The 27,068-nt window shown below is 38.7% G+C and overlaps 1 protein-coding gene across 3 annotated transcripts in view; it reads left to right on the top strand.

The window, feature by feature from the left end:
- The first annotated feature begins 3,212 nt into the window (after positions 1–3,212).
- The window catches only part of rbms3 (RNA binding motif, single stranded interacting protein), a 157,034-nt gene continuing 133,178 nt past the window's right edge, over positions 3,213–27,068 (top strand). For 2 of the 3 annotated variants that reach the window (XM_019364888.2, XM_019364887.2), the window contains exon 1: positions 3,213–3,384. In XM_019364888.2, the coding sequence (XP_019220433.1) occupies positions 3,334–3,384 (51 nt within the window). In that variant the 5' untranslated portion in view covers positions 3,213–3,333. The remainder of the gene's footprint in view (positions 3,385–27,068) is intronic. The other variant, XM_013270446.3, reaches the window with a different exon arrangement.

Below are 27,068 nucleotides of genomic sequence, written 5' to 3'. Positions count from 1 at the left end.
AGTAATTTGCGTTCTTCATTGGTAGCTTAATAACTAAACTCAAGCGTGTAACAACAGGAACAAGCAAGTGAACGAATAGGCCAGGTGTGACCAAAATGCTTGCTAACTATTAAAGCAAAAAGCAAACCGAAAAAATCATCTTGAAAAAAAAAAATAATTCTTGCTAATTAAATGCAAATTTGCTTTAAATTGTTTGTCGTCATCAGTAATTGTGATGGTTTTATGTAGAAAATCATGTTTGAAGGTCACTTCCGCGTGACATGCAGATCAAGGAACTATTTGGCATGGAAGTCTAAAATTCTTTCAGCTTTCAGATGATTTGTTTTCCTGCCACAATTCTGCGCTTTCTTCCTGACACAAGAGATTTGCTGATACTCAGAAGCAGCAGCCTCCCTCTACCCACTGTCTTTTCACGATGAGGAACAAGAACACCTAAAGGATTTATGGATAATGCTCTGGGGAAGCTTGGGGAAAAGTTCGGTTTCAAAGTTCACACTGGTCCTGGCTACAAGGTACTGTTGATGCTCAAGTGATACTTGAGAAAAAGACATAATTTCTATTACTGCTACATTAGTGGGTTTTGTCAATCTCTTTGGAAAAAATGCTCAAAGTGGAGAAGACACCCTTACATCCAACTGGTTTGGCTAATTCAATTAAAGCAACATTTGATTAAGTCCAAGCCTGAGAGCTTAATTAAATACTAAGGGTTAGGGGGATGCAGTTGTACGTGCATGTTTAGTATGCAATTACACATCTGGGGGAGTGGATGCACATGAATGGTGTGTGTGTGTGTCTGTGTGTCTGTGTGTGTGAGAGGCTGCAGGTGCATGTCTGATTCAGTTTGTGTGCTTATGCTTGCATTGCTGTTTGGGTGTGTGTGTTTTATAACTGGTTGCTAGGCAAGGGATGAGATAAAGCCTTTAACTGAGACACAAGAGATTTCCAACTTGCTCTTCTGTTGAGCTGCTGAATACACAATAGGATGGAGTTCAGCAAAGTTCACATCAACCACTTCTGAATACTAACTCAATGCTCCATGAATATGAATTTGTGTTAGTTAGTCAGATTTTTTTTCAAAGGGAAAAAAATTCAGAAAAACACCTTGCAGCCAAAACAAACAGGCAAAGATGTTCACGCACAAGGTAAGGGCACGCATGCCCCCAAGACTTTGAACTATCAACTTGACATCAACAAAGACAGGGCATTAGCACAGGCACAAGGTAAACTCTGTGTTTTGCATAGAAACATTCACAATCAGCGTAGAACAAAACACTAGCTGAGGTTTTGACAAAACGGTCTTCTTTATGGCTATGCACGCACCGTTGTTGTGGGTCAGAGTGAGACTGATTTATGGGTCAGCCAGTATTATCAGACAAGACTGGCCCATCACAGATAAATGGCTACGAGGATATACTGGAAAGTCTTTATCCTGGCAATTATTGGACAATAAATATGTTATCAGCATTGACTCCCAAAATGTAATCTCAGTCTATCTCTATAAAGCACATGAAAAAAAGCAATTCAAGAACTGTAAAGCAAGAACATCTCTATTTATGTATAATTTATTTTAAAAAAGCCAGCTTTATATTTATTATTCTGACATTTATTTGAAAGTTGAGTTAGGAAATGCTTAACAAAAAAGCTCATATTATTGAATGATCCAGTTTATGAATACGATGCACATCAAATGACGATCTTAAGTTGGTATTCATTTGAAGGAAGGCCTGCCACTTCTTTCTTTGTCCTCCACTTGTGCAGTGTAGTCAAATGTTTTAATCACATACCATGGTGCAAAAATGCTATTTTATTCCTATCAAATTTGGTATTTATCATAGATTCAACAAAAAAAGACACACTTCCCTTGAGTAAACAAAAAATTCAAGGAAGTTTGGCTTAATGGAAGCAAAGTATAAAGAAATGAAATGAAAGAAGCCGTACAGTATGTCAGTGTTAGGCCTACAGGTTAATATCTAAAATTACTTTTCAGGACTAAAGTAGTGAACCAAGGTGGCTGTGTGATTCAAAGGTCAGTGTTAAGTGGCTTAACAAAGAAAGAGAACACTCCTCTGAAAATGATCAGCCTCAAGGACTCAACTAAAATCGAATGAAAAAACAGCTAATATCCAAAACTAGTTCGCAAAATGATTTTTAAAAAGCCCAACTCCTTAGAAGCAAAATATACAGAAATGAGGGGTGGCTCAAGACCTTTACACAATCCTGTACATAAACAGGTTTGATTGCTGTTTTCTTTTTCATCTGGGAACAGATTTTGCATAGTTTTTCGCTTTAGGCAGGGATAAAGATTTTTGGTACTGTAGGTTTTCTGGTTTTCTGCTTGTAGGCCACGTTTCTGCTGACCAATCATGTCTGAGTAGGATTTGTTTGATTGCAGGTAATCGTATGGTTTAAGAAACAAAAGTAGGAATTTCCAAAATGCAATCTGGAAGCCATCGGATACTTGACAGCGATTAAGCTTTGCATTATCTTTTTAAAATGTAATCACATTCTTAAACAAAGACCAGCACTGCACATCTGAAACAAGATCCCTTTTATTGATATCCAGAGATCATGCTTTACTAGAATAAACTGGCCTTCTTACTTAGCCCCACAAGCCTTACCTAGTTATTTTAGAGTCAGGGTAAGGGTTGAATGGATACATCCTAGGGTAGTGTAAACCTATTTACATCTGTTAATACAGCATTTTATCCCCTATTTGAGTAAATTCAAGGTTCTCAGCCTTAGGGGGTTAGGGTTAGTCTTTTGTGACAGTGTGAAAAAACAATGAGGCCAACTAGAATCCTGAAACTCTCTGAGCTCTGAGAGATGCTTCATCCAACTTCAGCAGCATCAGTGGCACAAGCCCTGGGTAAAAATGGTGTCCGACACGAGCACACAGCTAAACTTACTTTATTACAAGTAAAAACTTTCCACAAACCTCTTTTTTCAGCTTTTATTGTTTTCTATACATCCAAATGATCACTTTTTAATTTCTTGAAAGCTTTATTTAGCAGGGTTTAAGCCTACCAGATTATTCATTAGATTAGTCCTAATTTTCAATTTTCAATTCAACTGCAGTAAAAAGAATGTTTATAGGCTGGTACAAAACAATTTTCGCCTCTATGAATAGTCTCCCCTCTATATGCTGTATACATTTTCTTGTTTTGGTTACTCATCCATTTAGGTTCGATAAAGGTTTTAGGGGCGTGGCTTCTCTCACAGACAGGTTTGCCGCCACACCTGGGCTGATTGAAGTCACTGAAGCGGACCCGTGTCTTACCTTTGTGGTGCTGCTGCAGCTTTGGTGCATTGTTTTGGAATTATCTGAAAAATAATATGGCTTGTCATCTTCAACAGCTTGTCCAAGAAGTTTGTGCTTCGGTTTTGGTGAGTGAAATTCTAGTATTTTAGTAGCTGTTATTTTGCACTAATTAGCCGATATATGCGACCATGCGTAGCAGGTGCTGCTCGCTAACAACACTATAGCCTTAGCTAAACTTAGCAATTCACACTCTCATTTAAATATTATTATTTCTGGCTCCAAAAAAATAAATAAATTAATAAAACATGGTGAAGGCTAAAATGGTAACATTGAGATATCAAAACGCAGTATCCGCATTCACATTGTGGCATTTCCATATCGCTTATAGTGAATAACTCAGTGTGCAAACTGCACTACAACACAACAACACACTATGATAGTGTTGTTTGTTTGTTTTTTAAAACAATAACGTGACAGCAGCAGTGCATGCAGTGTTGTTTGAAATGATGAGGACTGTGTATTTTCATTTGGCTCCTAAATTCTCCTGCAGTATTTGTTTGGATAACTGTTTTCTAACTATAAATTGTTCTTATTTTGGACTGTTTAAAAGTTTTCCTTACATAACCTGATTTTATCCTTCTCATTTATGCAACTAAGGAAATAGTCACCAGAACATCCCTAGAAGAACGCGTGGTTGTCCTCCTTTGGTGAAACAGGGATAAAAGCATAGTTTTGTGAAATCTTTGTGAAGTGAAGCAGCCAGTGTTAGGATAGTGGCTTTTTTGCCCTCCTTGACACAGGCGGGCAGTGATTGAGGTTGTAGACTTCAAGCTTCTGCACTGAAGAATCTCACTGTCTACCTCTAAAAAGTAATTTTTGGGAGCAGCGCCACTAGCTGTCCACTTTGTCTGCAGCCATAGCTCTTGAGGAGACACACATGGTCATTTCAGCCATTAGCAGCAGGATACCCATTACTCTTGGGGCACACCTGGACATGTAGTTAACACTGAGCACATGCCTGTGTACTGTGGCCCCATTTCCATGCTTTACTTAGAATGGATTATCACCACCTCTATGGCCATTTAAATTCACACTTGGCAAACACTTAAAGTTCAGTTCACTTAGTTGAAAAACAGTGAACTAAATTTTCAAAGACTGATTAGTTCAAATTATTATTTTTTTTATTGTTCCATGTAAACCCTTGCTTCACAGAGTGAAGTGTTTTTGTCTTTTAGCATTTAAACAATGTTGCATAAACCAGAACAACTGAAAGCAGGCCAGCCTACAAATGTAATTCAGCTCTATAAGAATGTCTACAGCTGTTAGTTGTTTGCATGATCTTATCCTTTGGTAGTGATTACTTCTTATCATCAATCACTAGCCAGATGCTCCAACTCGGTGTTGCGTTTAAAATTGGTTGCTGATGTTCTGACTTTTGAAAATGTGAGATTTTTTTTGTTTTGGTCACAATCTGAGGATCTGTACTGATGGCTTCCTTTAAATGTACATGAGGACTGACTTCAGCAGTTCCTTTGGGAGCTGCATTGTCTGAGACCTTTCACCTTTTTTTTTTCCTTTATTCAACACGAACAGTCCACGTTAGTGTACATAAAGTAAACAAATATGAACAGTTTACCATACTAAAATGAGTTAAAAGCGTTAACAGACTTGGTTTGATATGAGCCATTCTTTGAGATGTGCCTTTTTAAAGTTTCATATGTTGAACTCTCCTCTAGGAAGTGGGCAAGTCTGTGCAAAACCTTTATCTATACATCAAAACAATCATACTAGAACTTGCCATGCTGACAGGCTGTATTTCTGCTTTGCAGCATCCTTTCATGGGTACCCGTTAACTCTTGAGAGAAGGAGTGATGCTGACGTCATGTTCTTTATTTGAAAGCAATAGAAGCAATGCAAAGAAGACAAAAAAAAGTCAGTTTCTCACAGTCTTTTTTTTTTTTTTTTTTTTTCACAACGTCATAATGTGTATTTTGAAAGTTTTGTTCCCATTTACAGTAAACTTGATGATGCAGCAGAATATGCTTTAGGACGTGGCTACCTTGTGGTTGACAAGTCACTGCTGTATGGGTGTGGGTTCCTCTGATTCTTAGTCAGATCCACTCCTTGCTTGTCACAACTTTAGAACTTAAAACCATGTTGGCTAAAATGCAAAACCCAAGACTTCAAAAGAGCACAAACCAAATGCTGACTTAGCATAGTGGTTACATCAATCTTTTGTGTACAGGCATGTGAAAAAGAGCATTTTCACAGCTTTACTACTTCCATAAGAATTAAGAGGGTAGCAATCAGGTGCTGCTAATCAAATGCACTTGACTGATTATCAACGAGTGTGATCACCTCTATTAAAGCAGATGTTTTGGGAATTTGCTGGTGTGGCGCATTCGGGTGTGAGTTAACACAATGCCAGTTTTCCCAAGAGTGGACATATCTCAGCAAATTGACACCAAGGTCAGACCATACAATGATTAGAGAAATAAAATACAAAAACAATAGCTACATCTCAAACTCTACAGACTTTGGTTAGCTTTTGAAATGTTTATTTCAATTTTATTTCATTACAACTGGAAAAAGACTGAAACAAAATACGGCTTGTTTGAAGGAGTTGTCAGGAGAAAGCCTTTTCTAATTATTTTTTGGACTTTTTTTTTTTTTGCCTTTATTGGATAGGGACAGTGAAGATAGACAAGAAAGCGGGGGTAGAGAGGGGGGAAGACATGCAGCAAAGGGCCGCGGGTTTGGACTCGAACCCAGCCTACTGCTCTCCAGCCATACAGCATATGGTTGCCTCGTCACCCACTGAGCTAAAGTGGCAACCAGAGAAAGCCTCTTCTTACCAAAAAGAACATAGCATTACATGAGGCTTGCAAAGTCTCATCTGAACAAACCACAGCAGAAAGCTATACAAAAGTCCTTTCTCGTCTTTAAAATTTCTGATATTGATTGTGCTGCAACTCTGGAACCTAATCTTTTCAGAAGTGTAGCCTTTTCTACAGGTCATTGGAGCACAGGTGTTGTACCTTAAATATGATGCTTTAAGAGGAAATCTGGACTTCAGTAATTTATAATCCTGCCCTGGTATAACATGAGTTTAAAGCCATTTAAGTGACCACACTTTGACACAGAATGAAAAGGTGATTTGATAACAGTTAAAATATAGAGAAGGACGTGTCATTTTTCTTGTCACTTGTACAAGTGCTGTGTTGTGAGATACATTAATGCTTTCAGAAGGTGTTTTGACGGGGTGTGTATGATAAGTTGAGCATATTAATTGATTAATTATTTTCTACCTAGTTGTACATGTTTTATCACACTGATACAATCAGGTCCTAGCTGGGGCTGCAGCGCTCCCATTCTGTTTGTCTGGTTGTTGGTAACCGCCAAATTGTAAACTTTATTTTTTGTTGTACAAGAACAAAAATAAATCCTCCAGTCTTGTTTTTTCTCTCCCTTTTTGACATGCTGTATGGCTATTAACCTAGGGTGTGTTCGGTCTTCTCAGATGGCCTGCTGGGCTGTAAAAATGAAATTCAGTCCATCCATGTGACACAAACTGCATTCAGCAGGTCACATGACACATGAGAATTGGCTCCAGGCACAGGGACATCAACAGAGAGTAACAAAGATGGTCACTGAGACAATTTTCAGCAGGATATAAAGTACTTGAATTGACCCCTATTTTCAGCTCTAAATGACTCACCCAGTGTCAGGGGGCCTTTTATGGTCACATGACAATTGGAGAATGTTTGTTTATGAGATACGCCTGAAGAAAAAAAGGGAACCACTTCAAGCCATGTTAGTCTCCTTAGTCTTGCAGTGAGGCAGTGTAATACCTGTCTTTTTGATGAGGCTGGAAATTGACAAAAATAAGTTCAGACTTGCCATTTGTGATGACAATTTATCAAGAGACCCCCCCCCCCCCCAAAAAAAAAAAAAAAGATTTGGATGCTTTCGTGGATAGCACACATTCATCCAGCTCGTCAAAACAAAAGTAGGTAGTGCAGTTTCTAGCCTAATTCATTTACACAGTAGCTTATGTACTGTAATAGCTGATGGCAGTATGTGGGGTGATCTGGGAGCCTTCGGTGAACAGAGGAACTGGACTTGATGTCAGATGAGTAGTTTTCAGCCTCCCATGCTGACTGAAAGCAGCCTCCTTCCTATAATTTACCTTTTTTGGAAATGATCTGCTAAGTAATTAAAATTTTATTTTCCCCTCAAATCCCATAAGGGCAGAATATCTGCAAGGCATGCAAAGAATATCTCGTGCCATCTGAGACACAAATTGCTGCAATATGCCCGCTCAGTACCGACTTACAGCATTGTGTAAACGATTACCTGCATTGGCTTTTGTTGTAATGATGCAGCAAGTGTGCACAGTAGGCAGATTCTGTGGTTCCCTCGGCATGAAGGAGCACTTTGTTTATAAGTAAGTAGTTGAGGAATACCCCTGCCTCTGTCAGGGTTCAGAGTTATGCTCCCATTGGAGCCACTAGTATTAAACACAAGAACACAGTTTGGCTGAGGCAAACAGCAAAAAAGGTTTGTTGTATTTGCCTGAGGTGTCTTAATACCCATGCGCACAGCTGCTTTTTTATTCAGAGTTAACTCTTCACCTGTCCCATTTTACTTTTGTAGTATTTTAAAATGCATCATTAAAAGGTAGCAAGTTTGCCTATTTGTGTCTATGGTACAATTACAGTGTAGTTGCCAGTTATTTGATCATATTGATGCTACTTATTGTCTCTTCTGTCAGGAGAGAGGTCCTTTGTCAGTTTTCTTACGTCCCATCAGCCCTTCTGTCTCTCAGTACTTGTTCGTTTCACAAACATATCTGTATAGCGTTTTCCTATTTTATTACAGCTTCAAACCTTGTCCAATTTAGGAATACAAGCACAATATATATGTATCTTTATAGTGAAACAAGGTCATTAAGACTTTGTGGTGCGATATGAGATTTAAAATGTTGTTTAGATCATGAGTTCCCGCAGCGTGGGTCTCTCTTCTCCTCTCCTTCTAGGTCTTTCTTTCTCTCCTCAGGTGACAGAGTGATGGATTAATCCCAAATAAACTCGTTCATCTTTCAATTAGAGCCAGTGTTGAGGAGGTGCCAGCCATTATGAAGCTGTCTGGAAGACTGGGACTAGGGTAGTGATGGAGAGAAGAAGGGAGGAGGAGAAAAGGGTGAGAGTGAGTTATGGCATTGGTGTGAGGGACAGAGATGGGTGTTTGTAAAAGACTGAGTGGGGAAAAAAGTGAGCGCAAAATAAGAGTTCTGTGTACGTGGGGGAAGAAATGCGTTGGTTGAGGGAGCACATCCAACTATTAAAACATCAATCAGATTAGAACCCCCATGCCTGGCTGACCACCCAAAGCCTGCCTCCTTCCATCATCCCGACAGTGGTTTGCACTTTTACACAACTTTGGATTTCACTGTTTTTTTTTGTCCCCTTTGTTTCTTATGACTCTGTTTTGTGGGTTTTGTTTTTTTTTTGTTGTTTTTTTTACCAATTAGATCTTTAGATTGTTATCCATTACGTTAAAACTTCCTAAGCTATATAAATGCTAAAAGGTTTTTGAAAAAGTAGTAAAAGAACTTGAATCAAATGAGTACAAAAGCAGCTCTTGAGTTGAGTTCTCTCTTCAGTGGTTCATTCTTAATTTGGATATAGACTGCCCAGCCAAATAAGCTTTGATCATGTTTTAATAAGCGTATGTAATGGCAGAACATTTATTTCCATCTAAAATTGCAATATTATTTTTTCTTACATTGATAGGGTAGCTTTCTCCTCCAGTGTATGCATGAGTCCTATGTATGCAAAATAATTGATCTCACAGTTTTGATTTGTTTTTCATCGCATGTGTTGCACTGTACAGCGCTGTTACCCGGGTGTTTTTTTGTTTTTTGTTTTTTTTTTTCAGAAACATTGCGCATATTTTAACTACAGCATTGTTAGTTTCATTGTGTTTATAAAAAAAATAGAAATTCTAAGTTGTCATAGATGGTGTTTAAAGACACTGGCTGAATAGTCTTACGCTGTCTGCTCTAGTATGTTTGTTCTCTAAAAGATGTTACAGTTGAACAGCGAAAAGGTTGCAAGTCATTGTGGATACATCAGTTTTTGCACCATGCAACAGATGGGCACGGCCCCCATATACATGTAGTCCTGATCTTAACATCACTGAGTCTGTCTGGGATTACTAGAGACAGACGACACTCCAGTATGGTTCCAATATGTTTGCAGTAACCTTCCTGCCAAGTAGCAAGAAACTGTACATTTTTCAAATCAACTTCAGCACCCAAATTGTTTGCACAGTTAAATGTAGGCGTAAGCATTGATATTAGTCTGCAAATTTGTGTACTTAATCCCAGTGTGTGCGCTCATATCTTATTATTGTGTGTAAATACAGTATGTGTATTTATATACAGTAATAATGTGTGGGTACAAGAGGAAGAATAAGGCGGTGGTGTTTGAGGAGGCTGTTATGACTTTGTACCCTCACTTTCATTCTCACCTAGAAACCAATACCGAGCTGTTGGCATATTTTCATTTCTTCCATTTTACTTCTTCTGCTTCTTCAAGGAATATTATGTACTGTAGGCACACAGGGACGAGTTCTAATGAATTTGAATGAGCGTCTCAATTTATTTTCCATGTTTTATTTATTTTTTCAGGGTTTGGGGAGTAAATTGAATCGACGGCGGTGATGCGTGTGCTAGTCAGGAGCAATATAGGGACCTGCTGTTCTGATTAAGTTCCTGTTATGGAGCCGTTCATTATTGATTTCATTTCTCCTCACTTCTCCTCCCTCTCACATTCACATTTACTCCATATCTCTTTCTTCTCAGCAGGGCTCTCCCTTGTTCTCTATGCCTCTTATTCTTCCCTGCTTCTTCGCAGTCAGCTTTCGTCTAAAAGCAGCGACTTGTCATTTATAAAACTAAAAAAAATGTAAAATAAAACATTTTTTAAAAGTTAATACTGTATTTGATTTCTTTTTTTTTTTTAACTGATCCCACTAATGTTTGGCTTTTGAGGTTGCTTAGATATACTATAGCCAGTGTTGCTTAGTTCTTACAGGGACAAAACATGCATTCAGCAACATCTGTAATTCATTTATTTACCACATACAGAGATCCAGATACAGAGATCAAAATTTAATTGGCATAGTTTGTGTTGATACACTGATTTAATTTTCTCTCTGTGCTCTTAGAGCTATGTTAGAACTTATGACAGGACAATATACAGCTAAAAAAAAAAAGTAACAAGATTAATATTGAGTCATAAATTGTTCTTGTACGTGTTTTATATTATGTGTTGGTGTAGATTACAACACTTTTTTTGTCTTATACACATGGGTGCATCACTGTAAATCACTAGTTGTTTGTTTTCCTTCTCGCGCAAGAGCTCTGTGGACCACACTTGCACTGAGTCACTTACTGGCACTCATACTCTTTGGGATTTCAAATCATTGTTTACCCTGCCTGTGGAGGTTCTGGTACGTTCTTAGGTTTTCCAAATAATCCAGCTAGACACGCAGCCGAGAGGTTTCCAATAATCTCTCCAACCTTAAAATCCAACATTTCCAAACTTGATAATATCAACGGTCCCCAAGAAAACCGTCTCACACACAACAAACAAAGTCCTTGAATTTGGCAAATTTTGCAACTTTAAACTCAATGCAGATTTTGAGTTTTACATTTAATACAATTATAACAGTCTCACTAGGATTAGCTGTATAAATAAATGTCTGACTTTTCAAGGTAAATGTTGTCAGTATGGAATAACTGATGGACAAACTGCTGCACTGCTTCTGATGGAATTTGGTGCTCTAGTTTTTATGTTAAAAGTGCAAGTTTGACATATGACAATGATCTTTTGGCTGTTATTCTATACTGAACTGGGCAAAATTTCCCACCCAGCTGAATGGTTTGAGACATATACACCCACTGAACCCCCTATTTGACCCTTTCTTTTCCCTTTAGCACCTCAGGAAAACATGGGTCTGAAGTGCTCATGAAGCCTTCAACACATGGGTTCTTGAATAAAACTGAATTCCTTTTAGCGAGCCTGTGGTAATTCTCTTTTGTTTGCGATTAAGTAGTGCTAAATAGTCTGCAGCTGCGTTGAGACTGAGCTATGGTTAGGCCATCTGAAGTCCTCTGTCTGCACTATTATGACTAACTTCCTATAACCTGACCTCTCCATGAGTCAGGAGCCGAGTCAGGAGCCAAGTCATAGAAAAAGGAATGCGGTGACAGGTTCCACGGAAAAAAGAAGAGGAGGACCTGTTGTTTTTAATGAGCCTCTGGCCTTTTCCACTGGCTGGCAGGTTCGTGTGCTGGCAGTGTGGATAGCAGTTTGGATCACAAACGGGCCAGTTACAGCTAAGATTTTTTTTTTTTTCTCCTCTGACTAATAATCTTAATTTGCCTGGCTTCCTGATGCTTCTTCATAGTTTCTGGTGTGCTGACTTCATGTGTGGCAGTTCTCATGCTAAGGTATTCAATTTTTACCATATACATCTGTCTGGTGTATTTATTTATACAGTTCATCATGTATAGCCATTTGTGAGCTAAGCTTTAAAGTAAGCTTTCACATGTAGTTTTGTCTGGCAGCCTTAGTCTGCCTTTTTAAAGAAACCACCCTGTCAAAAGTTTGGCCTTCATACCCCAAACTGTGAGAGCGGCCGGCTGAAACATCTGTGGTCTTGGCTGGGAATAAGAGGCTACAGAGACTGGGATTTAGGATCTTATATGCAATCTCTGGGGTGGGGTAATGGGGAACTTGGCTTGGGGTTATGAACTAGGATTGTGAGGTGAGGTGAGGGGTAAGGGTGTTGGGCTGGGAAATTTGGAGAGCTAAGGATTTATGGGGGACTGGATTTGAGAGTTCGGCATTAGGTGATGAGAGGATGGAGTGTATCGGGGTAGCCTGGATAGGGGGAAGGGTGTGGTGAATTTTGAGAAACTGGGGTTAAGGCTGGGACAAACGCTGTTGGAAAGACAAGGGAATCTTAATTTTGTAGCTGTACAGTGTTTTTAAAAATGGCAATAAATATGCCAAATGGACGTTTACTTAATCACTTCAAATACTGAACAGGATAAATTACTATAATGCTAAGTCAATGTTTTTACTAAGGGATTTTGTGTAAGGGAGACACTAAGAATTAGGTCGCCTACATGGTTAAGGAAGAGGCTTGTGTTTCTGTGATGTGGAAACTGTGGTGAAGCATAACCCTGGAGCTGGTTTAAGGTCCATGAATTGAGGTTTGTGGGCAGAGAATTGGGTGTTTTTTTCTTTTTTCTTTTTCTTTTTTTTTCTTAGGACTGCAAAGGGAGGCTAATGTTGAAAAGTGTCTGCTATAGCTAAAGCTGTAGCAAATGAATGGATGGATTACACATTAGTTGGAATACAAAGAATTCGGATGGAGTTGGAGCATGTGTGAGTGCTGTTGGCTTTCCGGCTGGGAAATTGGTCTGGAGGGTTAGTGGAGGGTTGGGTGAGGGTCATTTGATGCTATTTTGGCTGTTCCCGGATTCAGTAACGGCTGGATGAGAAGAGGGTCTCTCTTTCCCTGACGCCCTCCCTCCCCTCACTCACAAACGCATACATGCACATGCACAAACTCCTTTCATGTTTGGCCAGTTGCATCCAGCACTGGGGAGACTTTTGGGAAGATGATATTATGGATGATACGGAGTGGAAGATGACTCAGCCACAGGAATCCCAGAAAACCCACAGTGGTTGGCTGGAGTACATAGACAGAGAGAGACAGTGAAACAGAGGGAGGCAGAGGAAGAGAGAGTGTGTGTGTGTGTGTGTGTGTGTGTGTGTGTGTGTGTGAAGTATAAAAGCCAAGGAGAAGTAAAGGAGAAAGGGAGTCATGGGAATGTGTCATTGGAGATGTCATTTTTGTTTTTGGCTGTTATTAATGTGACTTTCCTTTAGTTCAGTTTAGCAGTCCATTAAAATAAGTACTTTAATGTTTCATGTATTTGTGTGCATCAGATATTAATGTCCAGATCTATATCACTGAGGAAGTAGGACGCCTTCATTTAAGCATGTGCTTTCTGCTGCTTTTTTCACAAAGTTACTGTAATGTAAAGGCTACCAAATGTAACATTAGCATCAGTGAATAATTTATGACCTTTCATGACTGACTATAACAGTGCACAACCCAGAATTATTCCAGCCTAAGCTTTAGATGAGGTGTTTGTTAGGTTCTGGATGCATCATTTTGGGTGTTTTCATAACTATAGTTTGTTTACTCGGGTCTGAATCAGTTGATGAGTTTGAAATTTTTTGCTTTTTCCTGTGGTTTGGTTTCCATTGACACAGAGAAAACCCCAAGTGAACTCCAAGCAAACCAAAACTGTCTGGAGCAGGAGCAACAAAAATAAATGCATGAAGAAGGAGCCATGTTCTGGACTAGTGAATAATGTTCATGTTACAGCTAGTTGTCACAGTTTGTATTCTGGGATGCTGGGAAGTACACAAAGCATACCTGACTAGGTAAAGGCATTTAGCTCACACCTGCAGCTTATGCCTGGTGCTTGGGTAGGATTGATGTTGCTTCATGTTCTCACCATAAACAAACCAGATTCAGGCGACCTCCTCTAAAGGAGCTTGGGGTTTTGGGGGGGTGGGGGGGTGCTCACCCTAGTGCAGTTACCATGTTTACACCTGCAATTGAACAACTTTGGCTAAATGGAGTAAACAGCACAGGAGTGAAAACACCCTTGCATCTCTGACTTTATTCATTATTTGGTAACCTAAAGAACAATGTGTTTGTAAGTTTTGTCATGTTCAGCTGTGCTCTTTGGTTTGGTTTCTAGCACAAAGAAGGAAAAGGCTGCAGCTATTCCAGTGCATATCTGGCTTTCTTTCAGTTAGTGATGGTAAAATGAGCAATGCCTAGTTGTGGAAGGAGATACCATTACTTTCTTAATAAGCCAAAGACTTGTGGGGGATGTGGTTTTAATGTTTTGGAACACCAACAACATTTACAGCGTAATTTAGACATTATGGTCTTCTCTAGCAAGGACTTAAGGTCATTGTGCAACAAGACCGCAACTAATTTGAGAATGATGGCTTAAATGTTAAATGTCCAACATGTAAATCTTGTCTTTTTTTGCCTTTGATTCTGTGCTGTTATTGGAGCTGACATTGTGGCTTTTATCTGTTATCCTGCCAAGCTGAGCTAGAGGCAGGCCTGGGATCAGCTCAAGTCCAATATGCTGTAACCGCTCCGTTTGTTGAGCAGACTCAAATGGAAGTTGAAATGTCCAGGTGAATGGGGTTTCAAGCTTTGTTTGTGGCTGCATGCCTACTCAAAGACTAGTTTTGTGAATTTGTTGGTTGATTCTCATTAATGGTGATAAAGCGATCTGTAAAATCAGATCTGTTTTCTGCCAGCCCATTTTCTCAATATAAAAGCTTTCTAAAATGCAGAGAGGAAAGCTAAGAGAGACTCAAATTATGACTAAACACTTATTGTAAGTGCGGATAGTAAAACTATAATTTGTGACAGAACGACACAGATTTATTTTTATTGAAAGCAGAAATCCTTCTTGAATTAGAGGCAGTTTGTGTAAAAACTGGATGTGAACAAAAGAGCATGAAATAACATGGCCAAAACATCTGTAACGCTGTGTTGCAACAGCAGATTTGACATTTTATTAACAAAGAGTAGTTTTTACCCATAATGCCACCAGCAGTGTCATGCAATGGAGATACAATTTGATAATTAACAGCTTTTAAACTTGCTCTTGTGCCAATCTGGCAATTTAAAATAAGCAGAGGAGTGGAAAAGTGCTGACTCACCACTGAGCTCTTGGTATCGTGTGCCTTCCAAACTTTCACTGTGTTGCAGTGACCTTGACCGCTGCAGAAAACAGAGCCTGTGAGTAACTCAGGAAAATGAGCAGTGAAAAAGAGAGAGGGAACCCTCCAGCTTGCTTGTCGACAGATAATCTGTCAACCCCCCACTGGTCCCCAGACTCACGGTACATGTGGCATACACACACATGCTATGCAGAACACACACACACCTCTCACTAGCCACCTACTCGTGCTGCACAGCTGAGTGTCTGACAGTGAGGTAGCTGGTGGAGAACGTACTTACCTCCCTCCTCTCCTCATCTGTTTCAGCTTCATCCATCACACCCTACACACACCTTTCTCTCCCTATCTTTAACTTTCTGCCCTCTCTCTTCTGTTGTCTCTCTTCTCTATCATAACCTTTCTCTTTCTTCCTGTGGGTCTATCATGGTTTCTCCCTCCCTCGGTTTCTGCTCTTTCTCTCCAATTTATCTTCTCTTATTTGTCTTTGCCTGAACTCCCTGAGATGGTTGCAAAAAGAGAAGGCGAAAAAGTCATCAGTGAAAAATAGACACTGTGGAGAACACACACTGGTCTGTAATCTAAGTACAAGCTGGAACACTCTTGATTATATTAGCCCTGTGATGTGCTGGAGCTAAGACGTAAAACAAGGCTCGCCATGAATGGTGGCTGTTAATAAACTCAGAATTGCAAACTATTGATTGGCTCACTCAGTGTTGATCGTGCATGTGTGTATTGATGATGAACTGTGTGTGTGAAATGCACATCCGTACATACTTCAGCAGTGGTAGCCCAGTAGTTTTGAAAATAATGGTATCAAGTTCTGCTCAGTGATTGCCTCGAGGCCTTTAATACCCTACAACTGACCCCTGCCTTGGGTCAGAACAAAGCATACTCTTTAGTAAATGCTTCACTACTACCTACTAAGAAGGCCTAAGGATCAAACCTTTGAATGAATGCCAACCATTTGCATAAACCATGAATACACAGGCATTGTAGAAACAGTGCTGCTGTTTCATTTAGGTATAATCTGAAATAATACGCCACATCAAGACAATGCACCATACTTTTTAATGGATATCTCAGGGTGTTTTGGTGCTACAGAAAACGCTCCCAGAACTTGCTGTTTATCTACAAATAAGAGAGAATCTCAAAGCGTGTAACCAAATCTAGGATTTGACAAAATGTCAACAGAGCTGAGGTTTTGTTTGTTGCTTCCTGCTGCCTAATGGTCTTCCCTCCAAGTTTATTAAGCACCAGCATCACACACAAGAAAGTTGTGCTTGTGGTCATTTCATTAATAATTTAAAATTATATAACATCTGTGACGTGATGACAGGATTAGGCAGGATCTAACAGTGAAAGAGTGTTCGGTCGGATTACATTGGGAGAGGAAAAGTTCGTGTCCATATGCTCATCTTGACTGTTGGGTATAGTGTGCATATACACATCTAAGCATGTAGCTTTTAGACACATAATGTGAAGGTGCTGTGCATGAGTTGGCTCACATGTTTGACACCTCATTCATGCATGCACATGTAGAATTGGTGCTGTCTTTGCACATAAAGATAAAACGGTAACTTCTAAGTCAGTCAACTACATTATCTTGTATGCGATGAACTTTCTCAGTCGGTGGGCAAACATGTGAAAGCTACCCATGAGAGTTGTCATAGAACATGGAGCTGGATACAGCAGTTAATTTTTTTTCTTTTCCCCGTGAGTGGGTAGAGTGCAGAATGAGTCAGTGGGTTGACATTAACTGGCAGTTGTGCAAAGTGCGCAGATGTATTGCGAAAAACCCAGATGAGTCACTCCTCACTTCAGAGATGGTAATTGCACTTAATGACTCAATGACCACATTTGGATTGGAATTATTTCTTTGGAAGTTGTAGGACAAACTAAAGTGAAAAGAGATACCATGGGCAGAAAGACGGGCAGGAAAGCAAATGGGAGAAATGAGTTGGATGGAAAGTGAGTGAAAGAAACTGGTGAGAAAGATGGATTTAGAGTGGCAAAATATCCACCACCACGTGGAGTCGTTTAGATCATTACTGGCCGTGTTGTTTGTTCTTAACATCTTCACTGTTCTTGTGCATCTTGCTGCCAACTTAGTGTCAGGGTAATGTGATGGTTAGATTTATAGATATGTCCCCCTCTGGGCTGCCACAGGAGTTTGGGCAGCACAGATGTGATGAAGCACTGTCCAGAATCCAACAGCTACAGTTAAGTTCCCAGTCTGTGCCAAGAGCCACGTGAATTTGGGTGGGGATGGTGGAAGCGGATGAAACTTCTGGAGCTGCTGTGAACTAAATTCAATTTAACAGCTGTGGAGGGAAATGTCCACATGCTCATCATCTTGGTGGGTAAAGAGATGAGGTTGGGTTATGGATTGAATCCAAAACGTGTATTTTTTTTTCTTTTTTGTGTATATACAGGTCTGCGGTAGATGTTGTCATGTATTTGTCTACGACCCAACATTACTGAAAAGGCAATAAACTGCTCATACAGGAGTTCCACTCCATAATTCCAAATACAAAGCACTGTGCAAAAGTCTTAAGCCACTCCACATTTGCTTTGAAATGGGAAAGTGCATTGATTTATTGAAACATGTAAAAATGGCAATTTAAGGCAAAAACTGTGTTTGTACAGTTCTAACAAGCTTGAAGGTCAATATCTGGCATGACCATCTTTGTTCTTCAACACAACCCGAACTTTCTTGTAATTTCTTTAAACAGTCTTCAGGAATAGTTCTCCGGGTCTCTTGAAGTACGTCCAATGCTCTTTGAATGTCTCTATCGTCTCGATTAAGATGATCCCACACTTCCGTTTCATCGGCTGTGACATGAGGTCGGTTATGTAAATATGGGCATCTGTGGTATCCACAGAAACCTCCCAATCTCAGCTAAAGGTCATATAAACCATTTTTACAACCATCAAAGACAGCAAAAACAACAATTAAAAGAGTCAAACGACACATTTTCTAAAATTGGAGATTTCTAGTAACAGAACCAGTAACTCAGTGGAAACTCAGTGGAAAATAAGGACACTAAAACTAAAAATCAGTCTAACAACAATGAGTTTTATGTTAAGAACCCAAGGATACACTGTCCACATTCACTCTGTCTCTTAAGCAGTCAGTGATTTTTCATTGTTTCCCGTTTCAGTGCAGCTGGGCAAAGTCCACCTGTTACCCGTGATGTTTGGATTTGTAAAGCATTTTATAACTGAGAACTCTCTCGTCAGTGAGACGAGGGAAAAGGTCTCAAAAGTACAGCATCTCTTCCTTCGTCACTTTTCAGACGGAGCAACGGAAAGCTAAAATGTTTTATTTAATGTGATGTTTGAGATGTAGGCTCACAAGGTCACCAACATAAACCGTGTAAAATCACAAAAAAACTGATCCATTTGTTTTCGGCTGATAATTTCATTATTGTACTCATACCAATAAAATGATAAAGACCTCTGTACACAAAGAAGAGCTCTGAGGCAGTGCAAGTCTGTGTACGTAAAGGAACTTCCGAATTCATCAGTCTGTCAAAACAAAAGCCATAGCTGTTGCTTAATGAAGCATTTCATTTCCATCATTGTTTCTGCTCCCCCACAGGATTTCACTGTATCTTTTTACTTGATGTATGTGAAGTGCAGCAGAGCACTGTATCTGCATAATTTTAGAATAGAGGGCTCTGAAGCAGTGCCTCAGTATTCAGAATGGACTGGTAATGAGTCACAATGCTTTATTGAAAAGAAATTTGTGTGTGTGTGTGTGTGTGTGAGAGAGACAAAAATAATTGAATGTAAGTGCTGCCTATCAAGTTGTGGTTGTTTCTCTGTGGTAGTGAAACCTATGGAGATTTGAAAACTCATTTAGCTGTGCCACTTCAAAGAAAAGGAAATATTACGTAAAAGCGTTGTTGGACCGGGTGGCACGCTGCTCTGGGAAGAACTGCGCAAAAGACCTGGTGTGGTGAAAATGAATTAAGACGATCGAGTCACTGTGTTTTCACTGTACTGTGGTTTTGTGCGTGTATGCGTGCGTGTGTTCACATCTTTGTCTAGGCTAAGTAAATGTTTGTATTCATGCTAATTAGTGTGTCCATTGAATAACAGGAAGCTGTTCCCAGTCTGCAAAGATGAAAGGCATTAGAACTGTGTCCAGTATTTCCTCCCTGGTGTGTTCACTCTAGCTCTGCAGGCTTTAACAATGAGATCTCTGAAAAGAAAGAGAACCAGAGAAGGAGTTTCATAAGCTCTCTTTAACATCAGAGTGAAAGCCTCAGATAAGTGCAGCCAGGTCGGGAAAGTTCCAGTGCAGAGCAAACTAAATAAGCAAAACGCATGCTTTACGTCAAATCCAGGAAATAAAAATAAAATCGTAGAAATGTGTGTGTATAGGGTTATAAACATACATTTACAGTGTTGCATATCCCATGTTTGTCATATCTGCCAAAAGCTTGTGTGTGCATGTGTGTCTTTGGCTGGCTTAGTTGTAAGCATACAATCTAATGAGCTGCCTGGCTTGAAATAGATTTAATTAAGTTAAAACAAGATTTGACTGTTAAATTTAATTGAGGTAAATATTATTATAACACGGGTTTAATACACACAGTGGGAACGTAAAATGGTAATGTAACATTGTAGTTTTGCTGATACTGCTTTAATAGAAATCTAATTGTGATCTAATTGTTTTCTGGTATCTCGGGAATTGCTTTTTACAGTTAAATGGCATAAAATAATTATAGCATGTGTTAAATGCAATTTGAGTGATTACTAAAGAAAAACAAAGTATCCTATCTAAATCAAGTAAACAAACAGCCTCCTCTCTGACAGACTTCATAGTTTCTATAAACATAAAAACTGATAGGTGAATTATAACGTAGCTTATTGGCCTGAAGAACTTTTATAATTAGAGTGGAAAGGGTTGTTTCTTTTCTTTTTTTTCTTTTTTTTTTCTCCCAGGCTTACATGACAGAAGTGGCTGAAGGGGACAACTCTCCAAGTCTAATTATACAAAGAAGCTATTCATAATATCCTATGAATTATTTATAATATGTCACAGATACGCAGTCTTCAAATTTCATTTTGCATTTGAGAAATCTTAGGAAAGCCTTTGTTTTAGTTGCCTGTCCTAGGATCACAGAACAGCTTGATGAGGATAATGATATTGTTATTATTGTTGTTAAAATTATATTTCTCTGCAAATTTAATAGCCACAATGCTTAAAGTCTCTTTCAATTTATCCACTTGTTTCAGGTAATCAGGCATTTGAACTTATGTCTGAATATGTACCCTGGTCTCTCTTAAACACTACAATAGGAGTTTTAGTGACAGACCTGATCTGGTTAAGCATCACTTTTAATACAACACAAGTCTGAATGCATGCAGTCACATTATGGCTAATGTTTGATGTTTCAAAATAATATACACTGAGGTATCTGACAATCTATAGCTGTTAGTAAATATGACATGTGAGCCTAGTAGCACAGCTCACCCTTTAATTCTTTTCAAAGAAGACGACTCAACTTTCCTAGAGTAAAACAGGACAGAACCTCGTTACAACTAGAAAAAAAATGTCTGGTAGCTTCATTGAATTTTTTTTCCAGGTTCATTATCCAATTGCAAGCAGTTGCAGGAACCACGTTTGAATGCAAGGTGATTGGACGTATTGGCTGGTGGGATTCAGATTCACACTCAAACAGATGAAGATTTGCAAATAATCACTGTCAAATTTATGAATGCAGAAAGACTGCCAACATGTTGCAATAGCTGGAAGTTGGTCTGCACTGATGAGCACAAGTCATCTGCGATGCAACGGGGGGGGACTCAACTCAAATGATTGCCACCTTTTTGCCAAGTATCAGTGTCGTTTTGCAGTTAAAATACTTTAATGCATTTGTGGAAGAATTTCTAAATTTGTTTTAAATTTGGGGTTCTCGTTAGACAGTAAATGTAAGCAGTTTTTGGGAAGACTTGTTTGTAGATGGCAACAGATGTGTGGTTTTTGTCGATTTGTCCCACTCGCAGACCCCATTCAGTTGCAAACTGATAGCAGACTTGGCCTTTGGCATACCAAACTTATGTGAAGATGGCAATTGACTGAGTGGTTACAGACCTGTGTGACTGTAGCATGTATGGCACGCATAAGATTATGATGGCATTCATGTCCCTCCTGTAGTTGCTTAGCTGAGTTGAAGACATGATTCTTTTTAAAGAATGTGTTAAACTGCAAAAACAGATCCTACAATTCTGGTGTTTTGTCTTGCTGAAACGCACATAAACACACATTATTCTAGAATCACCAAACATCCTTGATAGATATGAATTTCCCCTCATTAGTTTTACATCTATTACAGATTAAGATGTCAGATACAAGTGGATGGTTATGTTTTTTTGTTTTTGTTTTTTACAGCATTGAAGACTAATTCTACAACTGCTCAAATTAACATAAAATGTTAACAAGAGCTCTAGTTTGTGTAGTTTCCAGTTTGATATATACCTGAGGTATCAAATAGCAGCACAAACCTTTCAACCTTTTTTTTTTTTTTAAACTGAGTGTTATACCTATAAGCTAACACAACAGCAATAACATTAACATTAGTAATAAATTATCCCTGACATGAGGACAGGATTGATCAGGATATTAAAGGAAATGATGAGCTGTCCTAGAGACTCAGTTTAGTAATTTAATCAGGCAGTTATAAAGTGTTTTTATATATGCATTTCTATAATCACTTGTAGGATTTGGCCTCTAATTGTCAAAACAACTCTGAATATATAGCTGCTAAGTAGGTGTGGGCAATATGCTGACAAAATTATATCACAATATTTCAAGGAACTCTTGAAATAACTTTATCAATGTCAATTATATTTTTGCATATGTTAGCATGAACAAAATGGACATTTTCAGTCTTCACTTTCCATTGAGCTACTATCAGCATAATGTCCAGTGACACAGCATAAGTCAAATGTAATTACAAAAGTATCCTACAAGGCGTTTTCTCTGGAAAGTTTAAGTATAGCATAACTGCTTAATACCTTAACAGTAACTAAAATAATTTAACCTTGTAACTCCTCGGGAGCTGCACAGTATTGTCACATAGTAAAAAATAAAAAAATATTTTCTCTGTGGGATGTTGTATCTTGGCTTAAGCTTTTTAACCAGCTCCTTAAAGCCCTCCTTTATCACTGTGTAATCACATTTTCCTGTTAAATGGAGTGCAACTAACAAGTGCTGGTTGAGTCATGTGTTTACTTCTGGGTCACACATCACCAGTTGCTAATAGGGCTAGGGGTTTGATCAAAAATGAATTAAAACTGACATTCAGAACCTCTGATCAGTGTTAGCTTGTCCATGTCAGTTATTTATTTTTTATTCTGTTTAGACTCTCCCCTATTATATACTTTGTGTTGTTATGAGTCTACCCAGCCCAATCTGCAACATGGAAACATGATGGAGGAAAACTCAAACGCTGAGCTGACTGCACAACTCGAGCAATTTGTAAATTAAAATGCTGTGTCCATTCTTTCAACACATTTTTGACTTAAGTAAAGACAACATCAAACAAAAGAAAAAATCAGAGTGAAAATTGTTCCGGTGGCCAAAAGTAATATCACCAATCTGTTACAGCATTTGAAGCACCGTCGTATAAAAAAAAAAAAGAAGAAAATCCCAGGTTTTAGTTGAGCAAATGAAGAGAGAGAGAGTGTGTGTGTCTGTATGTGTGCATGTGTATTCTTTTGGTTCTGAAAATAATTTTTCATCAATCCAAGTTGAGGTAAAATGTTGTACCAATGATTTTTGCGGTCACATGGCACAGCTCTCGTTGGTATTATATCCTGCTTCATAGCCTGGTTGTAGTGAGTGGTGTTTTTGCCTTAAGTGGTGAAACAAGTTTGTTGTTTTTACCTTTATCTTGGTCAGTTTTCTTGCTTATTTTTAAAGCATTGTGTTGCTTTGCAGGTTGCTGAAGTAGGTCTCGTCTTATTAAATGATCATCAGATACTGACATGGCTGTCAGTCTCAGAGGTCTTGTTGTTGTGCACACCAGGGAGCTTAAATTCATGGTGTTGCTATATGACTGATATTTTATGTAAAAATGTATGTCTGTATCATCGTGCATGAGAGTTGGCACAGCCGCATTGCTAAGTTAAGAATATTCAGATCTAATGCGTTAGGTTTAGTTCCACAGCTATTTAGACGATGACATAATCCTTGTAATCTTGCCCCAGTACAGAGGTTTTAAATCTGCTAGTTTAAAATCAAACAATCAAAATCTTATTAAGTGGAGACTTAGTCAGGAGTAGGAAATGTCACAAAACACATTTAAATGAAACAAACTGCCATTTTTGAAGCATATCACAATCATACCATTTAAATAAATGAATCCTTCAACTGTCTCTCTTGTGTTTGATCGACCGTAACAAATGGAGGGAGCAGAGTAGCAGTCAGAAATGCACTGGCACAGATTCACACATTTAAAGAGCAAAGGAAAGAAACAACAAAAACCCCACACTTCAGCTGAAACTAAACCAGTGCACATAGACGCGTAGCATACAGGTTTACTGTTCTGTCAAACAAAACTTTGCTAAAGTTAAATCGGCCTTATCCATGATCACAAGTTAACCCCACACCTAAAGAGTGTGTGTGTGTGTGTGTGTGTGTGTGTGTGTCATAACCAGCTATTGTGTTTTGTTATCCAATCCAACTTTATTTATATAGCACTTTGGTCAACTTTGTTGTTTTTAAAAGTGCTTTCCAATAATAAAACAGAGAGAGCAGTTAAAAACCATACATTAAGCATACAATGAAATCAATAAACAAAATAAATATATAATTGAAAAAGAAGATAAAATAAATCAGTGTATATATTAAATATCAAAACATGAGTAAAATAAACAATAAGATATACAATGAATAAGATTAACAAAGTAAAAAGATTAAGAATGACCAACAGCTGACTAAAAACTGACTACAAACTGACTGTGATAATACTCCTAGAAAGCCTTTGAAAAAAAGTGTGTTTTTAAAAGTGATTTAAACATTTCAAGTGTTGGGGCCAACCTAATATGGAGGGGCAGTTTGTTCCATAGTTTGGAGGCCACAACAGCGAAAGCTCGGTCCCCTCGGTGTTTCAGTCTCGACATGGGGACAGCAAGGAGTGACTGGTCAGATGATCTGAGAGACCTTTGTGGAGTGTATCGGTGTAGAAGGTCTGACAGGTAAGAAGGAGCCAGGCCATTTAAGACTTTAAAAGCAAGCAATAAAATTTTAAAATGAATTCTAAAATGGACAGGCAACCAGAGTAAGGAGGCAAGAACAGCGGTAATGTGCTCACGTTTGCGTGTCCCTGTCAACAGGCGAGCAGCAGCATTCTGGACCATTTGCAAGCATGATAGTGAAGCCTGATCAATACCAATATAAAGTCCATTACAATAATCAAGGCGAGTGGTCACAAATGCGTGCAAAACTCTCTCCAAGTTACAAAAAGAAATAAAAGGTTTTACTTTAGAGAGCTGCCTCAACTGAAAAAAGCTTTTCCTCACCACTGTATTTACTTGTTTGTCCATTTTAAGAGCTGTGTCAAATTTTACTCCAAGGTTGGTGACAATTGATTTGACACACGATGTAAGAGGACCCAAGTCAGGTGGAGGGACACCAGGTCCATTTGGCCCAAATATAATGACTTCAGTCTTCTTTTCATTAAAGTTTAAAAAATTCAGAGCCAGCCATGCTCTGATATGCTTAAGACATTCTAAAATAGGCCTGAGGGGGTTAAGGTCATTGTGTTCCAGCGGTAGATAAATTTTACAATCATCTGCATAAAAATGAAATGAGACTTTGTTTTTTAATAATATGGCCAAGGGGAAGTAAATAAATACTAAAAAGAAGGGGCCCAAGGATGGATCCTTGAGGTACACTACATGGGAGGGGGGCGGAAGATGAATGAAATTTACCAAGTGAGACAGAAAAACTTCTATCAGAGAGGTATGACTTAAACCACTCCAAGGCAGTGCCTCTAATTCCAACATGATGTTCTAGACGATAAATCAAAATATTGTGATCTACTGTATCAAAAGCTGCTGTGAGATCCAAAAGCACAAGTAAGACAGACTTCCCAGAGTCAGCAGTTAGTAAGATATCATTAAAAACTCTCAAAAGTGCAGTCTCTGTGCTGTGAAGTGCTTTAAAACCAGATTGAAATACCTCAAAAATGTTTTGACTCTCTAAAAAAGTCTGCAGCTGTGAGCACACTTCTTTTTCTAAAATTTTAGAAACAAAAGGAAGCTTTGAAATAGGTCTGAAATTACTCAACAAAGAGGCATCCAAGCCAGGGCGTTTCAGCAGAGGCTGGACCACTGCCTGTTTAGGCCATGTACCTGTAATTTTTAAAGTCAGGCTGCTGTTTATAAGCCTTTGAATATCAGGTCCAATAGTGCCCCAAACTTCTTTAAAAAAGCGAGGGGGAAGAACATCACTGGGAGAGCCAGACTTGATTTGGGTGACAATTTTACCCAGTTTAGATAGAGACACAGGTTCAAAATGGCTAAAAATTGCTAAAGGCGTAAAAATAACAGAAGGGTCATAAGACCACCACTCACTACAACCAGGCTATGAAGCAGGATATAATACCAACTAGAGCTGTGCCATGTGACCGCAAGTAGATGTTTATATCTATTCTAGCATGACCAGAGATCTGGTCAAGAGGATACACAGTTATGTAAATTATATAAATATAAATCAACAAAATCAAATGGACAGCTTTAATGTGCTCTGAAGGTTAATTTACATCTTGCTCATGTAATGAGGTCAGATGAGATTAAATTCAGAAAAAAAATGCTGGTGTGGTGTAATTGACTTGCATAGTAGGATGTTAACAGAGCCGGTCAGTGTAATTAGTTAGGATGGCCATTAGGGGGCGAGACTGGCGGGTGTGAAATGAAAATGGGATCTTATGTTGGGCAGAGTAAGAGTGACCCAATAACAAGTTGTTTACAAATCACTACAGTGACCTATGTATAATTAAATAAAGCAGCAGCTGGCTACCGTAAAAATGAACAAAGTAATCTTACCAACTGTCTGAAGGTGTTGGAAGTTCATACAGGCTTTGTACATAAAACTGTGCCAGTAAACCAAATTATAAATAAGACAGTGATGTGCACTAGACAATAAAGTTGATATAAAATCAAATGAACTGTGGTAGTCTAGACAAAGTGCAGAGGAGGAAGCATGCATGCATGCAATTAATGTCATCATAATTAAGAATATTTAAGAAACTTGTTTAAGCAATTTGTACAAGGATTTCCCACTTAATAAATTCAGACCGGCCTTATTTCAGCAATAAAACAAACAAACATTGTAACCTTCATCTCTTTCACTAAGTGCTCATTTTGCACACTAAATACTTGTAGGATCTTACAAGTCTGCTCCTTGGCTATGACAGCCAACATTGTCTGAGATTTGGAGCGATTTCTGGAAAACATGAATGTGTGGGGTTTTTTGTTGTTGTTGTTTTTTAGCACTGAGAACCAACTGTAAACAAGGTTTGAACTAGTATGTCTTACAGAAGTGTTACCACAATGTTTGCTTAAGTCATTAAAACTAATGCAGTGGATGAATAGTTGTTGGATGGATTTGTAGGGACTTGGCTCTTTTGACTTACCCCTTATAGGAACATTAATAAATTGCATTAGATTTAAAGATTCCTTCAGGCAATTGGATGCAGAACATGACCAAATCCCATTTTAAGTCACCCAGGACAATTAACTTTGAATCTCTGACACTTTGTAAGATGGCAGAGAGGAAATGGCTTCTTTTATATCATCATGCGCATATTTTAACAGCAAGCAGTTCAAACTGTCTGGCTTTAGTTTTGTTAGATTTTGTTAAGGATGTACAAAACTGATTTAACATACATTGCAACTCTACCACCGTTATGATCAGTGCTGCA

The sequence above is a fragment of the Oreochromis niloticus genome, linkage group LG11, assembly GCF_001858045.2.
Source record: "Oreochromis niloticus isolate F11D_XX linkage group LG11, O_niloticus_UMD_NMBU, whole genome shotgun sequence".
NCBI classification, from domain to species: domain Eukaryota; kingdom Metazoa; phylum Chordata; class Actinopteri; order Cichliformes; family Cichlidae; genus Oreochromis; species Oreochromis niloticus.
The sequence above is the reverse complement of the archived record's forward strand: the minus strand, read 5'-3'. Positions and strand labels throughout refer to the sequence as shown.